At 39.5% G+C, this 16464-nt stretch overlaps 4 protein-coding genes and 2 long non-coding RNA genes across 6 annotated transcripts; 1 reads left to right on the top strand and 5 right to left on the bottom strand.

The window, feature by feature from the left end:
• Window positions 1–107: 107 nt before the first annotated feature.
• LOC135940509 (uncharacterized) lies at window positions 108–693 on the bottom strand. The gene is made up of 4 exons (XR_010574885.1): window positions 583–693; window positions 474–524; window positions 385–418; window positions 108–173 (listed from the first exon to the last, which is right to left on the bottom strand). It is a non-coding gene; the product is annotated as an uncharacterized LOC135940509 (long non-coding RNA).
• A 439-nt stretch (window positions 694–1132) lies between these two features.
• On the bottom strand, window positions 1133–8617 carry LOC135940508 (uncharacterized). Its single transcript, XR_010574884.1, has 5 exons — window positions 8477–8617; window positions 8051–8105; window positions 7876–7996; window positions 7636–7816; window positions 1133–1264 (listed from the first exon to the last, which is right to left on the bottom strand). It is a non-coding gene; the product is annotated as an uncharacterized LOC135940508 (long non-coding RNA).
• On the bottom strand, window positions 3196–5785 carry LOC135940506 (uncharacterized). Its single transcript, XM_065485430.1, has 12 exons — window positions 5751–5785; window positions 5634–5698; window positions 5462–5579; window positions 4958–5399; window positions 4863–4898; window positions 4686–4803; window positions 4527–4633; window positions 4390–4470; window positions 4295–4331; window positions 3943–4016; window positions 3775–3877; window positions 3196–3713 (listed from the first exon to the last, which is right to left on the bottom strand). The coding sequence occupies exons 4-12, from the start codon at window positions 5000–5002 to the stop codon at window positions 3481–3483; spliced, it is 834 nt and encodes a 277-aa protein (XP_065341502.1). The 5' UTR covers window positions 5003–5399; window positions 5462–5579; window positions 5634–5698; window positions 5751–5785; the 3' UTR covers window positions 3196–3480.
• Window positions 5804–7276, bottom strand: LOC135938974 (uncharacterized). Its single transcript, XM_065483058.1, has 7 exons — window positions 7133–7276; window positions 6843–7081; window positions 6727–6777; window positions 6638–6671; window positions 6361–6425; window positions 5956–6294; window positions 5804–5902 (listed from the first exon to the last, which is right to left on the bottom strand). Exons 1-7 carry the CDS (start codon window positions 7260–7262, stop codon window positions 5804–5806), a joined length of 957 nt encoding a protein of 318 aa, XP_065339130.1. The 5' UTR covers window positions 7263–7276.
• A 777-nt stretch (window positions 8618–9394) lies between the features above and the next one.
• Window positions 9395–12228, top strand: Unc50 (Unc50 RNA binding protein). Its single transcript, XM_065485321.1, has 8 exons — window positions 9395–9578; window positions 9814–9886; window positions 9946–10097; window positions 10157–10222; window positions 10282–10402; window positions 11540–11679; window positions 11739–11840; window positions 11903–12228. The coding sequence occupies exons 2-8, from the start codon at window positions 9834–9836 to the stop codon at window positions 12037–12039; spliced, it is 771 nt and encodes a 256-aa protein (XP_065341393.1). The 5' UTR covers window positions 9395–9578; window positions 9814–9833; the 3' UTR covers window positions 12040–12228.
• A 74-nt stretch (window positions 12229–12302) lies between these two features.
• LOC135940706 (engulfment and cell motility protein 3-like) lies at window positions 12303–15752 on the bottom strand. The gene is made up of 10 exons (XM_065485706.1): window positions 15526–15752; window positions 15245–15473; window positions 15112–15180; window positions 14374–14697; window positions 13869–14171; window positions 13568–13822; window positions 12953–13147; window positions 12747–12898; window positions 12565–12695; window positions 12303–12509 (listed from the first exon to the last, which is right to left on the bottom strand). The coding sequence occupies exons 1-10, from the start codon at window positions 15729–15731 to the stop codon at window positions 12340–12342; spliced, it is 2034 nt and encodes a 677-aa protein (XP_065341778.1). The 5' UTR covers window positions 15732–15752; the 3' UTR covers window positions 12303–12339.
• Between the last annotated feature and the right edge of the window lie 712 nt (window positions 15753–16464).

Here is a 16464-nt window from a genome sequence, read left to right as displayed (position 1 = left end):
CATTCCTAATCTGCAACAAAAGTCCCAATTTTGCTGCCAAGTGCCCTTTGAGGATTTATAAAGAATTTATTATTATTTTTGCAATAAAAACAAATATTTTACACTAACAAGCTTGCCAGAAAAAAGGAACAATATGTCGCAGGTGCGTGTCCATTTCTCATACTTTTCTCCATCTGAATATATATAATTTAAGGGAATAAATTAGCTAAAAAAGGATTGTGCATTAATTTTTTATATAATAGCTGCAAAAAGTTATTCGATTTAGATCGTTATTATTAATTTACTATATTTGTAGGAGTAGCCAATGTAACATAAATTTTATATTTAACATTTTTCATTTTTTTTCTTTTATAAAATACGTTATTTTCTAGGTTCACAATTTACCCTTAATATTCCCGTTTGCGTCAAAGAATGTGCTCTATAAATTCCAAAATAAATTAATGGATACACGTCGGAATTAATACGAAACATACGACTTTGTTGCACTTAAGAGCGAGGCAAGAGTCTTGAAAATCACCTTTTGGCTAATTTATCAGTTTTTCAAAAATATATTAATTTTAAAAATTAATCGAGTGTCTTTACCTCGCACAAAAAAGGAAACAGTGAATTAGAATCTGACGTTTTCAAGACGGCAGCCCCGTTAAGCATGGACGCCGTGAGTCCTTTTTGAACAATTTCCAAACTGTTAATTTTTTGCTTGATCGCTGGAATGACGTTTTCTCTTTTTTGGTTGCACCAAGCGAAACTCAAATCGTAATTTTGGCACGACATGTTGCCTTCGTTCGAGCCACTCGTCCAGACGGTAGAAGCAGCGCCAAAATCTTTGAATCGTTATAAAAATAAAATAAAAATGAAATGAAAAATACACACCTTGAAGCAATTTTTGAACAAGATTCATTTTCAAGACGTCCTGCACAGAAATTAAATTCAAATTGCGCGAAAAGCAGTTCTTTGCCGCGTCAACTTGAGTCGCTGCTGCAGATGAAAACAGAAACGTCATTCCGTTTCTAATAATTAGCTTGCCTGATTTCAAAAGTACAAAATTTTAGAAACCATCAAAGGTAGAATTTTCCTCTTACTCGTGCTTGCGCTGATCACTGATGATACGCCCTGAATAAATACGTGTTAAATTTGTGGATATATACATAACGTTTTATTATGGAAGTGCTATTTCGATTAAACGCTTCTTTGAATTTTTTTAAAGATTTGAAACCTGATTTGCGATGAAGGTGAAGTTTGCGCACCGAGACTGTTCGCAAGCGAGCTAAAAACCGTTTTTTTTTTTATTTAAAAAAAGCCTTTCTGCAAATAAATTTGATCCTACATTTATTAGTTTAGCTGTTGTTGTGGTTGTGGTGGTGGTGGTGGAATATGTTGCAGTTGGGTTGACCAAATTTGTGGTTGTCGCAGCAGTGGTCAGGGTTGTTTTCGCTTCTGCTGCTGGTGAGGTGCTTGTAGGTGAGTCTGTGGTTGATTCTGCTTTCGTCCGAGCTGTTGAATACGTCAGAAATATATTCGTGGTTCGTAAATTTAATTTACGTACAAGGTGCAATAAATTTAGTCGTGTCACTTTTTAAAATCGTGGCGGTAGTCTCTGATGACGTGATGCCTTGAGTAGAGGAAAAGGTTTCTGTGTCAATGGGATTTTGTTTTGGTTCAGAGGGGGAAGTATCTGATTTAGAGAAGGCCGTGTTTGATTTGAAGACGGTTGTATCAATTTCAGAGATTGTCGTATTTTCATAATTTGTGTGCTCTAAAGCACTGCGGAAATCTGTGGCTTTAGTTGTTTGAAAAAGACCTCTGAAAATCAATATAATATTAAATAGATTGCTTCATTTTTCTCATTCACAAGGTATTCATACTGAGTTTTGGATGTTTCAAGGTGAGTGGTGTTCGTTTTGAATACACTCGTACGTCGCAGTGGATTACGCATAAAAGATGCCGAACATTTTGAACCTCCACAACACTTGATTATATAAGGTCGTCTCGAGTGCTTCAGGTTTTCTAAACGTGAGACCAGTTTGTATTTCAAAACCAAACCCTTTTTTAGATCAAACCCTGACCTTTTGGATTTAAACGTTTTCTTAATTGAGGACTTCTTCCGCCGCAAAGTACGAACTAAATTTTATAAATTTGGTACATTCACTATGACCACATCTCACAACGTATATTTACATTTTACCCAGAAAATAATTGTTCTAATCAATAGGCTCACCTGATAATTCACAATTATTAGCACTGATATGATTGTTGAAAGCACCAAAATCCTCATTTTGACTTGTATGTTGAAAAAGAGCTGCTGTTAAAACAGTGGCAGTTTTCAGTATGAAGTGCGAAACTCTGAACGTCCTGCTATATGTGTGACGAACTATTGGTGTCATACTGTACTGTGTTCCCGAACAATTTTGTGATCAAAAAATGGGCGTTGTAGAGTTCTTATTAAAAATATTAGAATAATCAGAATATACGAATATAGTATATTATTATTATTTTGTTGCATCCCGTAATTGGAAGCACCAATTTTTCCATTACTTTTCCCAATGCGTAATAATATTTTCCAAAAAATTCATTCAACGGCAATATAAAGCGATCGGCTTTATTTGGAAAATCATATATAATACAAATAATATGACAGTAGTTATTTTGCCTCATATATATAGGAGGCCAGGGTTGTGTTCCTGTTCGGGACAGCAAGTAACATTTGTCCAGTTTAAAAACCGGTCAAATGTGAGAGGGTTGATGTGTGTTTTTCGGAAACTTCTTCTGTAGATGACACGATCAATCGCGGTTAAGAGCAAACGTGGATAAGCTGCAATTATCCGGTCCTCGGTATATTCTAATGTTTGCATGATGAAAAATGGATTTCGCCAGGATTTAAGCACAATTATTATTATTGTAATTCGCCATTTTTACTCCGCCGTGGTTCAGGAGTGTCTTTGTGTTAACGCCATTAATGTAAACTACAAAATTCTATTCTAATTGGGGTATTCTAAAATATTTTAGTTCCATATCACACTACAATCTGCGTGATTTCATAATTCATAATGAGCCATGCCGCTGGTCGCGCCTCACACGCACATAATAGCCGTGAATAATGCTAAATTCATCAGCTAGATTATTTTACCCTGACATTTGTGTTTTAATAATTGACCAATTTTTGCAATCAAACAAAAATATTTTGTTCTTTATTTATATTCATTCAAACTTGAATTAGAGTAAACAACATATCTTGGTAGGACTCAAAATGAAAGTCATAAAATAATTATAATTAAGTTGAAACATAATCTGTGTCATACAAACAACAACCGCAGCTGTAATTATAAGGAACACAGCTATTTTTTATATTGTTGAAAAGCAACAAAACATCATATTATACCAAACACAAAATCAATCACACGTATAATAGAAAAATGTCTAGAATCCAATTATTATCGAAAAAGTTTTCTACGATTGGAATAATTTGATCAAAATTGAGATAAATTAGTAGGGAAGTGGGCCACATATAACTCGGTGAGCCCCACCTCCGTTTGCAACTGAGTATAAGTCTAAGGCTTGCCCGAAGAATATAGTCGAGTTCCACAGTTGGTTGCGATAAAATTTGTTGACATCTTTGATCATTCCTACAGGCATCTTTTTAAAGTTCAAGCACCAGCTGTCGGTGCCGTCGCCGTTGTCGAAGGTCGGTCCAAGGATAGCAGAGTGTTGTGTACCATCTATAATATTAATTCGTTCCAGCTCCCAATTGATCAACAAAATGTCAGGAGAATTTTTCACCTTGCCAGCTTTGCATAAAAGCGTTGAAATCGTCTAAGCTTTCGAAAGTGACAAGGTGGCTGCCAAGAGCACAGCAGTAGATTGCTTCTGCTTGAGCGGCGTTCTAAAATTAGAAAAATAACATTATTTTAATGCGTTTATTTACTGTTTGAATTTTGAATCACTTACAATTCCTTCATAAAAGACATATTTCATAAAGTATTTTTTGCCAGTCGATGATGTCATGACACCTCCCCCCAATGCTGAAATAAAAATTAGATCTTTCATTTAAATTTTGCCGTGAACGCGAAACATATTTTTTTAATACAATCCCGATGAATATTTTTATACATATTATTCTGATGAAAAGAAAAGATGGATATGGACCAGTTGAGATTATTAAAAAGACGGGGAATCCAATTTTTAACATAATTTACAATTAAAATATATTTAGTTATGATAAATACTTTGATTGTCCATTATCTCAATATTAAAATTTAAAATTATAATGAGTCTGGTTAAAGAAAAGTAAATTGATTACATGATCCCGTGTTTTTAAGTTCATCGATATATGTTTGCTACAAGATCAACATTAGTTAATCTTACAGTAAATTAGTCTAAAATTAGCAAGATTACATTTGGTACACAACTTGCTGCTGGATACACAGGACATACTCTATAGCCGGTTTTAATTCCCCCTGCAGCAGTTACTGAAACCTGATCAATACAAAGTAAAAGATAAAATTCTGTATGAATAGAATTCTAAAAGTCACAGTGGCGTCTCCTTTGATGGCAGTTACGAGTTCTAAAGTAAGGTCTGGATCATTTTTCTTTCCACACTGGAACATCTGGGCCATCAGGTGGCACTCGTCGGTGGACTCTGCAAAAAAATAATGATTTGAAATTGTGTTCTGCACATGTAATAAGCTTACGAATGGAAGTGCAGGAATCAAAATTTTGAAAGCCATCCTGCATGGCTTGCGGGTCGTCGGCCGTCAAGTCTTCCAAGTTGCGCAAAATTTCATCCGTCACTAGCGACCCGGTTTTTATCTTTTCCATAATCAGATTTAATTTGATTTTAAAAAAGGGAACTCAAGAAATATATTTACAACGTGTCCTTTTTTGCCGCAGCACCTTAGATAACACTGCGAAGCAAAAAAGACAGGATTTTAAAAATAACTCAAATTAATTTGCGTAGCCGCACTTTGAGATTGCGTCTTTGGTTGACGACGTCGCCGCTTGGATTCATAATTATATCATTCACTTCATTTTCAGTCACATTCCAAATTTCCGAGCAAGAGCGCGCGATTTGCACCGATTTATTGCCCGGTTGCAAGGCCTGAGAGACATAGAAACGAAAAACATTAAAATGTGGAATAAAAAAAAATTGTAAAATATCACTTCACAGAGAAACTGTTTTTGCTTGGTACAAGAATCAGTGCCCAAATAAGTCTCATTCAAAGTCGAATTTGACAAATTAATAAAAATGCACTGATCAGCACTCTCCGAGGGCATTTGCCCGTTTTTCCAGTTGGCTATTTCCTCCTTGTTTAATTTTTCGTCGTCAGAACACCAGAAGTGAGCGCCTGGACAACCGCGGTTTGTGCCAGATGTCCAGAAATCCTTTCCACATTGATCAGGGTAGACTGATAAAAGAGTTTATCAAAGTGTCAAATTCATTTTAATTGGAAATATCTCATTATTCTACCTGCTTTGGGATATTTCGCAACCATGTTCGTGAGACAACTCAATTCCTCTAGAGCCTCAATCGAGGCCAGTTTCATTCCAATAGAGCAGCAATAATTCCACGCGCCCAACCAATCCAACTAATCGTTATAGTTTTTAAAAGAGAAAATATATATATTTAAATTAAAACTCACCGCTGCTGCCGAAAACAGAAAATCCTTTCCACAACCGGCATTCCACTGGCCGTGAACAAACAGATCTTAAATAGAAGCTCAAACAATTTTCAGTAAATTTAGGCTCAAATCACAAACCATTTAATGTTCCGTTTGTGAAAATCGATTCCTATGACGTTTTAAAAATATTTTTAAAAAATGAGCCTAAAAGACAAGAAAAATCTTGCATTTTTAAAACACTCCATTGGACAGTTTGGCTTGTTGCAGTCGGACGCCATCATCGCGTCGCCCTTAAAACATCCTAATTCCAAACAAATTCACACACAGAAAACGTTCATGTCACCTGGCAAGCGATGACGTATTTGTGGCTGCAATTCCGGTCCGACAAAAGTATTCCGCTCGAATTTTTCGTCACTTGCAAATGCAGGCAATTCTCGTTGGTCTGATTATTGTCCGGTTGCCCCGGAGCCCAGGAAAGCGAGTCGGGCAGGATCACGGCTCCTGGGCACCAGGCCCACCTTCCCCAGGTGCCCATCGCGCGTCCCGCCGTCCAATAATTCCAGTTTAGCGTCCAGTTCGCTTTAGTCGAGTTGCTTAAACATTCAAAGTCGGATGCAGAGCTAAACCAAATCGGGCGCATTCCTAATCTGCAGCATAGGTCCCAATTCTGCTGCCAAGTGCCCTTTGAGGCGAATTAAAAGGAATTTATCATTGTTTTTGCAAAAATTATCAGATATTTAACACTAACAAGCTTGCCAGAGAAAAGGTACAATTTGTCGCAGGTGCGTGTCCATTTCCCATACTTTTGTCCATCTGAATATAAATAAATTAAGGGAATAAATTAGCTCAAAGAGGATTGTGCATTAATTTAACAATAGCTGCCAAATGTTTTTCGGTTTAGCCCGTTTTAATTGTTAATTGCCTATTTATAGGAGTAGCCATTCTTAAATAAATTCGCGATTTGAATATTATTTTTTTCATTATTTCCGAGTTAAAATTAGGTTTTTCTAGGATTCATGATTTACCCTTAACATTCCCGTTTGCGTCAAATAATGTGCTCTATAAATTCAAAAATAAATTAATGGATACACTTCAGAATTAATACGAAGCATACGTCTTTGTTGCACTTAAGAGCGAGGCAAGAGTCTTGAAAATCATCTTTTGGCTTATTTAAAATTTAAATGTGTTAATTTTACAAATTAATTTAAAAAATTAATCGAGTGTCTTTACCTCGCACAAAAAAGGAAACAGTGAATTAGAATCTGACGTTTTCAAGACGGCAGCCCCGTTAAGCATGGACGTTGTGAGTCCTTTTTGAACGATTTCCAAACTCTTCATTTCCTGCATGATCGCGGGAAGGATAATTTCTCTTTTCGGGTTGCACCAGGCGAAACTCAAATCGTAATTTTGGCAAGACATGTTGCCTTCGTTGGAGCCAATCGTCCAGACGGCAGAATCAGCGCCAAAATCTTTCAATCGTTATAAAAATAAAATAAAAATGAAATGAAAAAAACACGTACCCTGAAGCAATTTTTGAACAAGATTCATTTTCAAGGCGTCCTGCACAGAAATTAAATTCAAATTGCGCGAGAAGCAGTTTTTTGCCGCGTCAACTTGAGTCGCTGCTGCTGACGAAAACAGAAACGTCATTCCGTTTTTAACAATTATCTTGCCTAAATTTAAAAAGCAAAAATTTAGGCTACTCTTCAATGGCATAAATTTTCTCTTACTCGTGCTTGCGCTGATCACTGATGATTCGCCCTGAATAAATTTAATGCCAGTGTGTTAATTGTGTCGATATATAGCGTGTACTATTGTGGAGTGCTATTTCAATTAAACAATTATTTATAATTTGTTAATAAAAATAAGGAAGTTGATCTCATTTATTTTAATTCTTAAGAAGGATTAATTGAAACCTGGTTTGCGATGAACGTGAAGGTTGCGCATCGAGACTGTTCGCAAGCATCCTAAAAACAATTATTATTTAAGAATGAAAGATCTCTACTAATAGATTTGTGCCTACATTTATTGGTTTAGCTGTTGTGATGGTGGTGTCAGAGGACGCGATGCCTTGATCAGAGGAAGATGTTTCTGTGTCAATGGGATTTTGGTTTGGTTCAGAAGGGGTTGAATCAGACTCAGAGATGGCCTTATTTTCATAATCGATGCTGTCGATTTTGGTTACAGCTGTTTGTAAATATTCTCTAAAATAAAAATAATTAAATAGTTTGCTTCGTGCCGTTTATTCACAATTAATTCATACTGAGTGGTGTTCGTTTTGAAATCACTCGTACGTCGTTTTGGTTTACGCATAAAAGATGCCGAACATTTCGAACCTCCACAACACTTGATTATTTGATTTCTTCTCGAGTGCTTCAGGTTTCCTAAACATTGACCTGATTATTTATTGAAAACTTTTTTTAAAAAAAAATCCTGACCTTTTGAAAGAAAACGTTTTCTTTGTTGAGAATTTCTACCGCCGCAATGAACGAACTGAATATTTTTAAAATTGGTTTATTAACAGACAACATCACGACATCTATAGAGGGCTGTGAGTTTTAGACGATTGACTTTCTTTTCTAAGCTTCAGATCATTGTGGGGCTATCAAATGAGCACGAAAAATGCAACTTTAGGCTTCTTAAACCACACTTAAATATGTCAAAACCTTATAAAATCGTTTAAAATTGTCTATATAGTAAAATTTGGCATGCAAAACTTTCCAAAAACATTATTTTCTTATGTTGTGAAAAATATTCGTAACAAAATTTGAGCTCCGGTGGGTCAAAACCCAGTAAAACGACTCCAAACTTGACAAATTTGGCAATTGTTTGCAAACTGACATCAGGGTCATGTCAGGGCTCACCTGATACATCACAGTTATCAGCACTAATACTATCGATAAATGCACCAAAATCCTCATTTTGGCTTCTATCTTGTATCTTGTTCTTCCGTTAGACCAGAGCGATTGGAGGTTTCAGTGTGAAGTGTGGAACAGAAATGTTCCACCTATTCTCACGATTGTGATGCATTATTGTCAGCATTGTCCCCTCCCTTCCCCTGGATCTGAAATTTATACTGCGACGCAGTGAAAAATGATAATAAACAGAGAGATACTTGACAGGTTGATGTGCATTTTCCGTTTTGCGTCACTTTGGTGAACAGCGCAGACTGCAAAAATATGGCACGAATGATGCACTGCACCATTCGTGAAACAAAGTGGTTTCGCAAGCGACGTTCGGACAGGATGGAGCTGGAGTTGGTTTTCCCTGCATCATGCATTACCTTTTGAAAAATTTATGATCGAAAGGAAGGTTTACTGGCGCACCTGGCACGCGAAAACGTATATTTTGCTGCACGTTTTGCAAAAGCTCGCGTGACGGTGAGATGCATGCAATTTTCAAACTTGTTCCTTCAGGTTGTTTGGCTGACCTTGCTGCCAGGTCGCGGCCGGCAAGCTCACCCTTCGCGTCGTCTAGTTTTTGTTTTCATCAAGAAAAACCGTCAACGCTGGTCCACTGGTTGGATCCGTATTTCCACGAGGACGCTACTTTTAAGAGAAATTTTAAATCAAAATAATTTTCTTGCAAGATGTTATGTACTAAATACTTTATTTTATGATTAAAAATCTTTTTTTTTTAATATAAAATAAGAGAATCACAGAAAATTTGAGACCGATTGCTCAATATAACGTGAACCCCTACAAACGTGGCTTTCGCGCGAAATTGGTTTAAATGCGATCATGTGACGTGATCGGCCTGGCGGCCAGTCTTGGAAGCTCGCATGTACACGAAACGACAACGCAAGAAGTGCAGAGTTATCATCAATCTCGTAAAACGAAATTGTTGTGCTGATTCAGACCAGGTTTCGATGACATTATACTCCTTGCAAATTGATCCACCCTTCTTCACACTCCAGGAATTCAAGCAGCGAAAGTAATCGCCACAAAGGGTGAAACAAAATTTTTGGTAAAGTGCCACATTCTTTTCTATTATTGTTTTCCTAATCGGGCGATCTTTCTGTAACAATTATTGAGTGCGCACAACAAAAACAATTCAAACAAACAGATTTAATTCATAATTTGACGCATTCATGGTGAAATAACAGATTTATTATTTAAAATCCCAGTCAGCTGTTTGCACGAGACTGACTTTTAATTTCGTTTTACACGCCCATTTATTTAATTTTAATTTTTGCTGCCAGGTTCAGGTGCTCTGACCAACATGTTTGCTCGCAGTGACTCCCAGGAATCGTTGCCTTTACCAATATTTTGCAGGTGACTGATTCTTTTCAAAATGGAAACAGAAAATTTATTAATATTTTTTGTAATTGCAGGATGGATTGCACGAGTGCAGCTGCCAAAAGGTACAAGTACCTGAGGAGGATACTTCGCTTCGAACAAATGGATTTTGAGTTCGCCTTTTGGCAAATGATTTACCTCTTTGTTTCGCCGCAAAAGGTGTACAGAAATTTCCACTATAGAAAACGTAAGGCTTTCCGAAACGTTCCAGATTAAATTTTATAAAAATAAAATCGTTCGTTTCAGAAACCAAAGCTCAGTTTGCCAGGGACGACCCTGCCTTCCTAGTTCTCCTCGCCCTTTGGCTTTTAAGTAAAAATTAGTTGAATGTTTTGATCACAAGGAAACTAATTGATTTATAATAATTGCAGTTTCCTCCATTGGTTTTGCTGTGGTGTTAAGATTAGGCGTCCTTGGATTCCTCAAATTCTTCCTGTATGTCGTGCTGGTCGACTGCATCGGAGTGGGCCTCGTGGTCGCCACCGCCCTCTGGTAATTTTTGTGTAAATTTCGGCCCATTGGCCTCTTGACCGAATCTTCCTGTGTTAAAAAATCAGCAAAGTTGCGAATTTTGGCGTGAAAACCAAGAAATCGACGCGTTTCGTCGCAGGGAGGCGTATTTTTTTAGTCAGTAACTGAATCTGGCCCATAGGTGAATTTAAAAAAAAAATAAAACCGAAAACTTTAAAATAGCGTAGATTTTGGGGGTGTTAGCTGTGGTGGGGGCGGACGGAGGCGGCAAAAGGGCCTAAAATACGCGAAATTTCACGGCGAGTCTGATAAACTTTGGTTATCTACTCTACGCCCCATAGGAGCCGAGTTATATATTTTTTAAGTCAAAAAAACGCGATTTGGGACATTTCAAATTTTGGTTTTCGGGGCCCAGGCGGGGCCCTATGGGTCCAACGGCACCGATTCGAGTACCAATCGATGCCCCTTGGTGAGACGCGTCTGCCCGTGTTTGATTTTTCAAAATCGGACCATCTTTCGAATTTTTACGAATTTCTTCAGCCAATATTTCGGAAAAGCCGAAATTTTTAAAAAATGTTTTTTTTTATTTAAATTTGGCCGTTTATCCGAGCATCGACCTCGATCCCTTATCAGACAGGTCTCGGACGGGGCTTTGCCCCTGATGACCTTTTCCAGGGAAACCCAACCTGAGATCCGCTCCGAAGCTTATTTTTAATATTTTTTCAGTAATTTTTAATTAGTACCTTTGTCTATATGGACCAGAGAGTAATGATTCTGGCACCAACCGATGCCCCTTGGCGAGGAGCATCCACCCGTGTTCGATTTTCCAAGATGGGACCATTTTTAGAATTTATACAATTGTTTTGGGAAAAGCCGAAAATTTCAAAAAATGGTTTTATTTTTATTAAAATTCGGCCGTTTGTCCGATCATGGGCCATGACCGCTCATCAGACAGGTCTCGGACGGGGCTTTGACCTGGGGTACCCTGACGACCTTTTTCAGGGTACCCCGACCTGAGATGCGCTCCGAGGCAGATTTTTTTATGCCTTTTTTAGTAATTTCGAGTACATTTGGCAACGATAATTCACCCTTGCCGGTTATCTACCTTCCTCAGGTCACGACCGATTTTTCAAAAGAGTTTAATTGAAAAAATTTCAGGTACGTAACAAACCGGTGGTTGCTGAAGCCTGCGTGCAGAGACCAAGACGTTGAGTGGGGCTACGCCTTTGACGTCCACCTGAACGCCTTCTTCCCCGTCCTGTTCATTCTGCACGTCGTCCTGCTCCTCTTTTACCACGGTGGGCCACAAATAATAATAAATGTATAAAAAAATCCTAATTTTCGGAATGAATTTCAGTTTTCATAGCCCAGCCTTGGTTCGTGTCCCTATTCTTCGGCAACACCCTCTACTTGCTGGCGGTGGGATACTACATCTACATCACTTTCCTCGGCTACAACTGTAAGCCTATTCGAAGACGACCGACTGAATGAACAAATTAATTAAAAATTAAATTTTCGCAGGTCTGCCAATTCTGCAGGGCACGAAAGCGCTGCTGTACCCGTTGACTGGCTTGATATTCTTCTACGTGTGTTCTCTGGCACTGACCATGAATGTCAGCACCGCAGTGATGAACTTTTACCACTACCGGGTGCTCTAATTGCCACTACACATGAAGTGACTGTGAAAATAGCAATACGGCAGAGAAGACTGGCGTGCAGCAGTGCAGTGATTTAGTGACAACGGAAATTGCACTTTCATTCAATTCATATGTTATACTGTGTTAACTTGTGCTTACAATTTGAAAGAGACGCGCTTTAATTAAAATTTTGAGTATTAACTGAGATAATTCTTTGTTTTACTCTTGGAAAATACGGAAAATATTTTTTTAAATACCTCTTTATTGAGAAGGAAAAGATTGCTAGTTTGAATTTAAAATAAATTTCTATTATAGTGCAATTTAAAATGCATTGATGTCCAGTTGATTGGTGAAAGAGGGAGTCTCTGGAACAGGCGGGGCAGGACCGTCGGGAAATTCTACATTTTCCATTCCAAGAAAGTGAATTTTAAGGTGCATGTCCAGCAAGTCCTGCAATTCGCTGTTATAGCTCGTGCTCACCATGCTTTGACCTGAAAATAAGCAGGACGAAATTATTTATTTAGATTTATTAAAAAAAAAATATACCCATCAAAGCTCTAATGCCGTCGCTCCAGTAATCCAGCTCTTTGGCACTGTTCGCGCTCAAATTAATGAATTCAACATCGGCATTGGTGAGATTGATGGACAGGGCTAGTTCAGGACTGATTTTAGACCCTCTGCAAATGAAAATTAATTTTAAAAATTAAATAATTGTCTTGATTAAATACCGTTGTTTGGCATGGGGACAATTGTGTCCCGTGAGGACATTTTTGATCTGCGATTTGTGGATTTTGAAAGTGCCCTCCTCAGGGTCAGCGATGACGAAACTCTTTCCATTCGCGTTGTATTTCATGTTGACCACGCGCTCCTTATTGCTCCTCTGAATTTTAATTATTACATTTTAATTTTTAATTAATAGGGCGATTTCATTTACGTGGACGAGTGAGTTGTGAACTTTGGAGGCGTATCTCCTGAGGTTGCAGCCCGCGGTCATGACCCTGAGCCTCTGCATCTTGACCATGTCCTCGTACTGCGGCCGCAGCTCCTCGCGCAACTCCAGAAAAGACGCTTTCTGCCGGAAGGCTCGCTCCTGCTGCGCTTCGTTTTCGTCCAACCAAGCCTCCCACACCTTTTTTATTTAAAAATAATTGTTAAAGACCGTCTTTGACGAATTTTCTGATCGCGCCAATTGATTCCTGAGGGTCGAATTAGGTAAAATTGATATTTTTCCCGACCAAAAAGGTGCAGCGCGATGTGCGAACTTTTTTTCCCGCCAAAACAATTACGTATTTGCAAGACGTGCGCTTGCGTGGGAGCTGGCTGGTTGTGACAAAGAAGTCATTCGTACAGAAGCGGTCTCTCTGCAAATGCGCAAACCAGCTCTCACGCATGCGCAGTTCTCGCATTCATATTGTTTTGGCGGGAAAAAAGTTCGCACGTTGCGCTGCACCTTTTTGGTCGAGAAAAATATCAATTTTACCTAACTCGACCCTCAGGAATCGATTGATGGGCTCAGAAACTTCGTCAAATACGGTCTTTTTGAAAATACCTGGTTGTAAGAAATTTTATTTATCGCCTCCTCAAACTTTTCGGGTATCAAAGGCGTTTCCCTGAGTGCCATTTGCATTTTTTTCCCATGAACCGTGAGGATTTTCGGCACATCTTCACCCTTAGCTCGCATCTCCTTGCACGTCTTGTTGAGGGCGCGGACGCACGCGCAGAACATTTCCTCGAAGGCTCGGTCGCAGAAGAGGATTGGATGGAACATTTGCGTCTCCTTGGACAACAGGCCTAGATTTTCCAACTGACAGAAAATCAGCCTTATTCCTTAGAAAAAACATCTATTTTACCAGTAATCTGATTAGTTGTTCGCAAAGGTGGAGGAAGGGTTGGTGCTTCAGCAGGTCGTCGGACAGTTGGTGCAGCTGGAGCCGGACGCTGTGCGTCAGGCAGTCGATCAACAGCAGATTGGGTTGGTAGTTGCCCTGACCCTGATCCATCGACTCGGCCAGCAGACGAAGGGTCGTCTCCGCGAACTTGTCCTTGCTCGGCGCATTCGTCGCCGTCAGGGTGCTCAGGCGGCGCCGCACTTTGGCGTCGCTCTCGTTCGCGGGACACTCGAATTTCCGCACCAAACGAGACGTGAGGCGTGACTGAGGGGTTTTTATTTATTAATTTGGTTTTTTTATTGGGAAATTCTCGGTTTAGGGAAAAAAGAGACTTATAATAATTCTAGTCAGTGCATAAAGAACTATTCAAAGTTAAATAAACAATTTTATTTTTAAATTAAAATTGATGAATTTCATTTATTTTTTCAATTTTTTAGTGAGATCTTTTAACTCTCCTTAAATTTACCTGAAAAACAGTTAGCTGCTGTTGAAAATGGGCGTCGATTGGCCAGACGGCCGCCTGCAAGCGAGTGGCCAGCAGGTCGCGCGCCCTGAGCAAACTCCGCCTCTCAATCGCCTCCGACGCAGTGCGCTTGTTCAACAGGGCAAGGGCCGCCTCCACGACCTCCTGCGACCCGCTCTCCAGGTGGGACACGATCTTGTCCAGGATGACTTGTTGTTCTCCGTCCGCCTGGCGTCCCGTCTCGTCCAGAAGTGCGAGCGAAATTCGCAGACACGCGGCCAGCGTCTTGTCTGATGATTTGAACTCGCCCGAAACTTGGATTCTTACCTGAATGATAATAAAAGTCGTTAAAGAAGGTCTTTAACGAAGTTTCTGAGCCCACCAAACGATTCCTGAGGGTCGAATTAGGTAAAAAGGATGTTTTTTCCGAACAAAACGTGCAGCGCAACGTGCGAACTTTTTTCCCGCCAAAACAATGTAAATGCGAGAAGTGCGCATGCGTCAGAGCTTGACAAAGAAGTCATTCGTACAGGCGGTCTCTCTGCAAGTGCTCAAATCAGCTCTGACGCATGCGCACATCTCGCATTCAAATTGTTTTGGCGGGAAAAAAATTCGCACGTCGCGCTGCACTTTTTTAACGGAAAAAACATCCATTTAACCTAATTCGACCCTCAGGAATCGATTGGTGGGCTCAGAAAGTTCGTCAAAGACGGTCTTTTAATAGAAAAATTGATTTTATACCCTATTGAGAAGACGGCCTTTCATCCATTCTACAGGAACCTTATCTTGTTTGAACAATTCGGCTACCACCTTCAAATAGAGATTAAAAAAAACATAAAACTTTATTATTTTATATTTGAAATTTCCACCTCACTTGAAAAGCGAGCTCTTTGACCTCCGGTAGAAGATCATCGTCCTGCAGGATGGTGACCAGTTTGGAGATGCCGTCCTGCAGCTCAAGCTGCTGGACCAGAGAGGCGTCGCCCACGAAGTCGAGCAGTTTTGCCATGGCCCAGCGCTCGTTCAGGCGGCCCAGAATCGTGGAAACCAGCACCTCGGGCGAGTAAACCAGGTGGCAAACGTCTCCATCCTTAATAAGATGTCTTTTCCCAAAAATAAAAATTAATATTTTTTTTTTTAAATAATTTTGTTCACCTGTTGCTCTCGTTAACGTAGCAGTTGCGTTTGTCAAACTGCAACGCGTACATTTGGCCCTTCGGAAGGCCGAGGTTGAATTTCAGCTGGTCAATGACCTCCTGCAACGTCTCTCGTTGGTTGATTTTGTGCAGGTGCGTGACATTGTTGATCTCGATGCCCACCGACACCACGTCCACCGTCCGAACCGCCGACGACTCGTCCATCCTCTCGCGACTGCTCCCCGTTCGTCATGTGTGTGTTTGTGTGCGCTCTGAAAGATAAGCTTTCGTTATCTCTGTATAGCATGAGACAACTCACGGGAGTGACTCCTTTGCCAAACTCAGATATAGCTGTGTTTTTTTCTTCACTTTTAGCGGAAACAAAATATGGAATTTTTGCGAAATTATTTCCCGCCAAAACAATACAAATGTGAGAAATGCGCATGCGTCAGAGCTGGCTGGATTTGATCGTACAGGCGGTCTCTCTGCAAGTGCTCAAACCAGCCCTGACGCATGCGCAAATCTCGCATTCATATTGTTTTGGCGGGAAAAATAAGTTCTCACATCGCGCTGGACTTTTTTAACGGAAAAACATCCAGTATACCTAATTCGACCCTCAGGAATCGATTGGTGTGGTCAGAATCTTCATAAAAGACGGTCTTTAAGGTTAATTTTGGCTTCAACTTTAATTTAATTGAAAGATCTTGCCGAATTTTTTGAATGCTGACCTGAAATTAAATTTTCACATCTATTTTATTGCAATTTACCACGTAAATTTTCTTAAAATTCGTTCAAATACAACTGTCATATTATATTATAGATTTTCGCAGCGGTGAAATCGAAAAATCAGGTCCCAGCATAACTCTGATATGGTTTGACGCAAAAGCGGAAAAGGCGGAAGTTCCATCCGGCCAAACGCTGCGCGCACGGCCTCAATATTTCCATATTTCAGCTTTCG

Source organism: Cloeon dipterum, chromosome 3 (genome assembly GCF_949628265.1).
Source record: "Cloeon dipterum chromosome 3, ieCloDipt1.1, whole genome shotgun sequence".
Taxonomy (NCBI): Eukaryota; Metazoa; Arthropoda; class Insecta; order Ephemeroptera; family Baetidae; genus Cloeon; species Cloeon dipterum.
The sequence above is the reverse complement of the archived record's forward strand: the minus strand, read 5'-3'. Positions and strand labels throughout refer to the sequence as shown.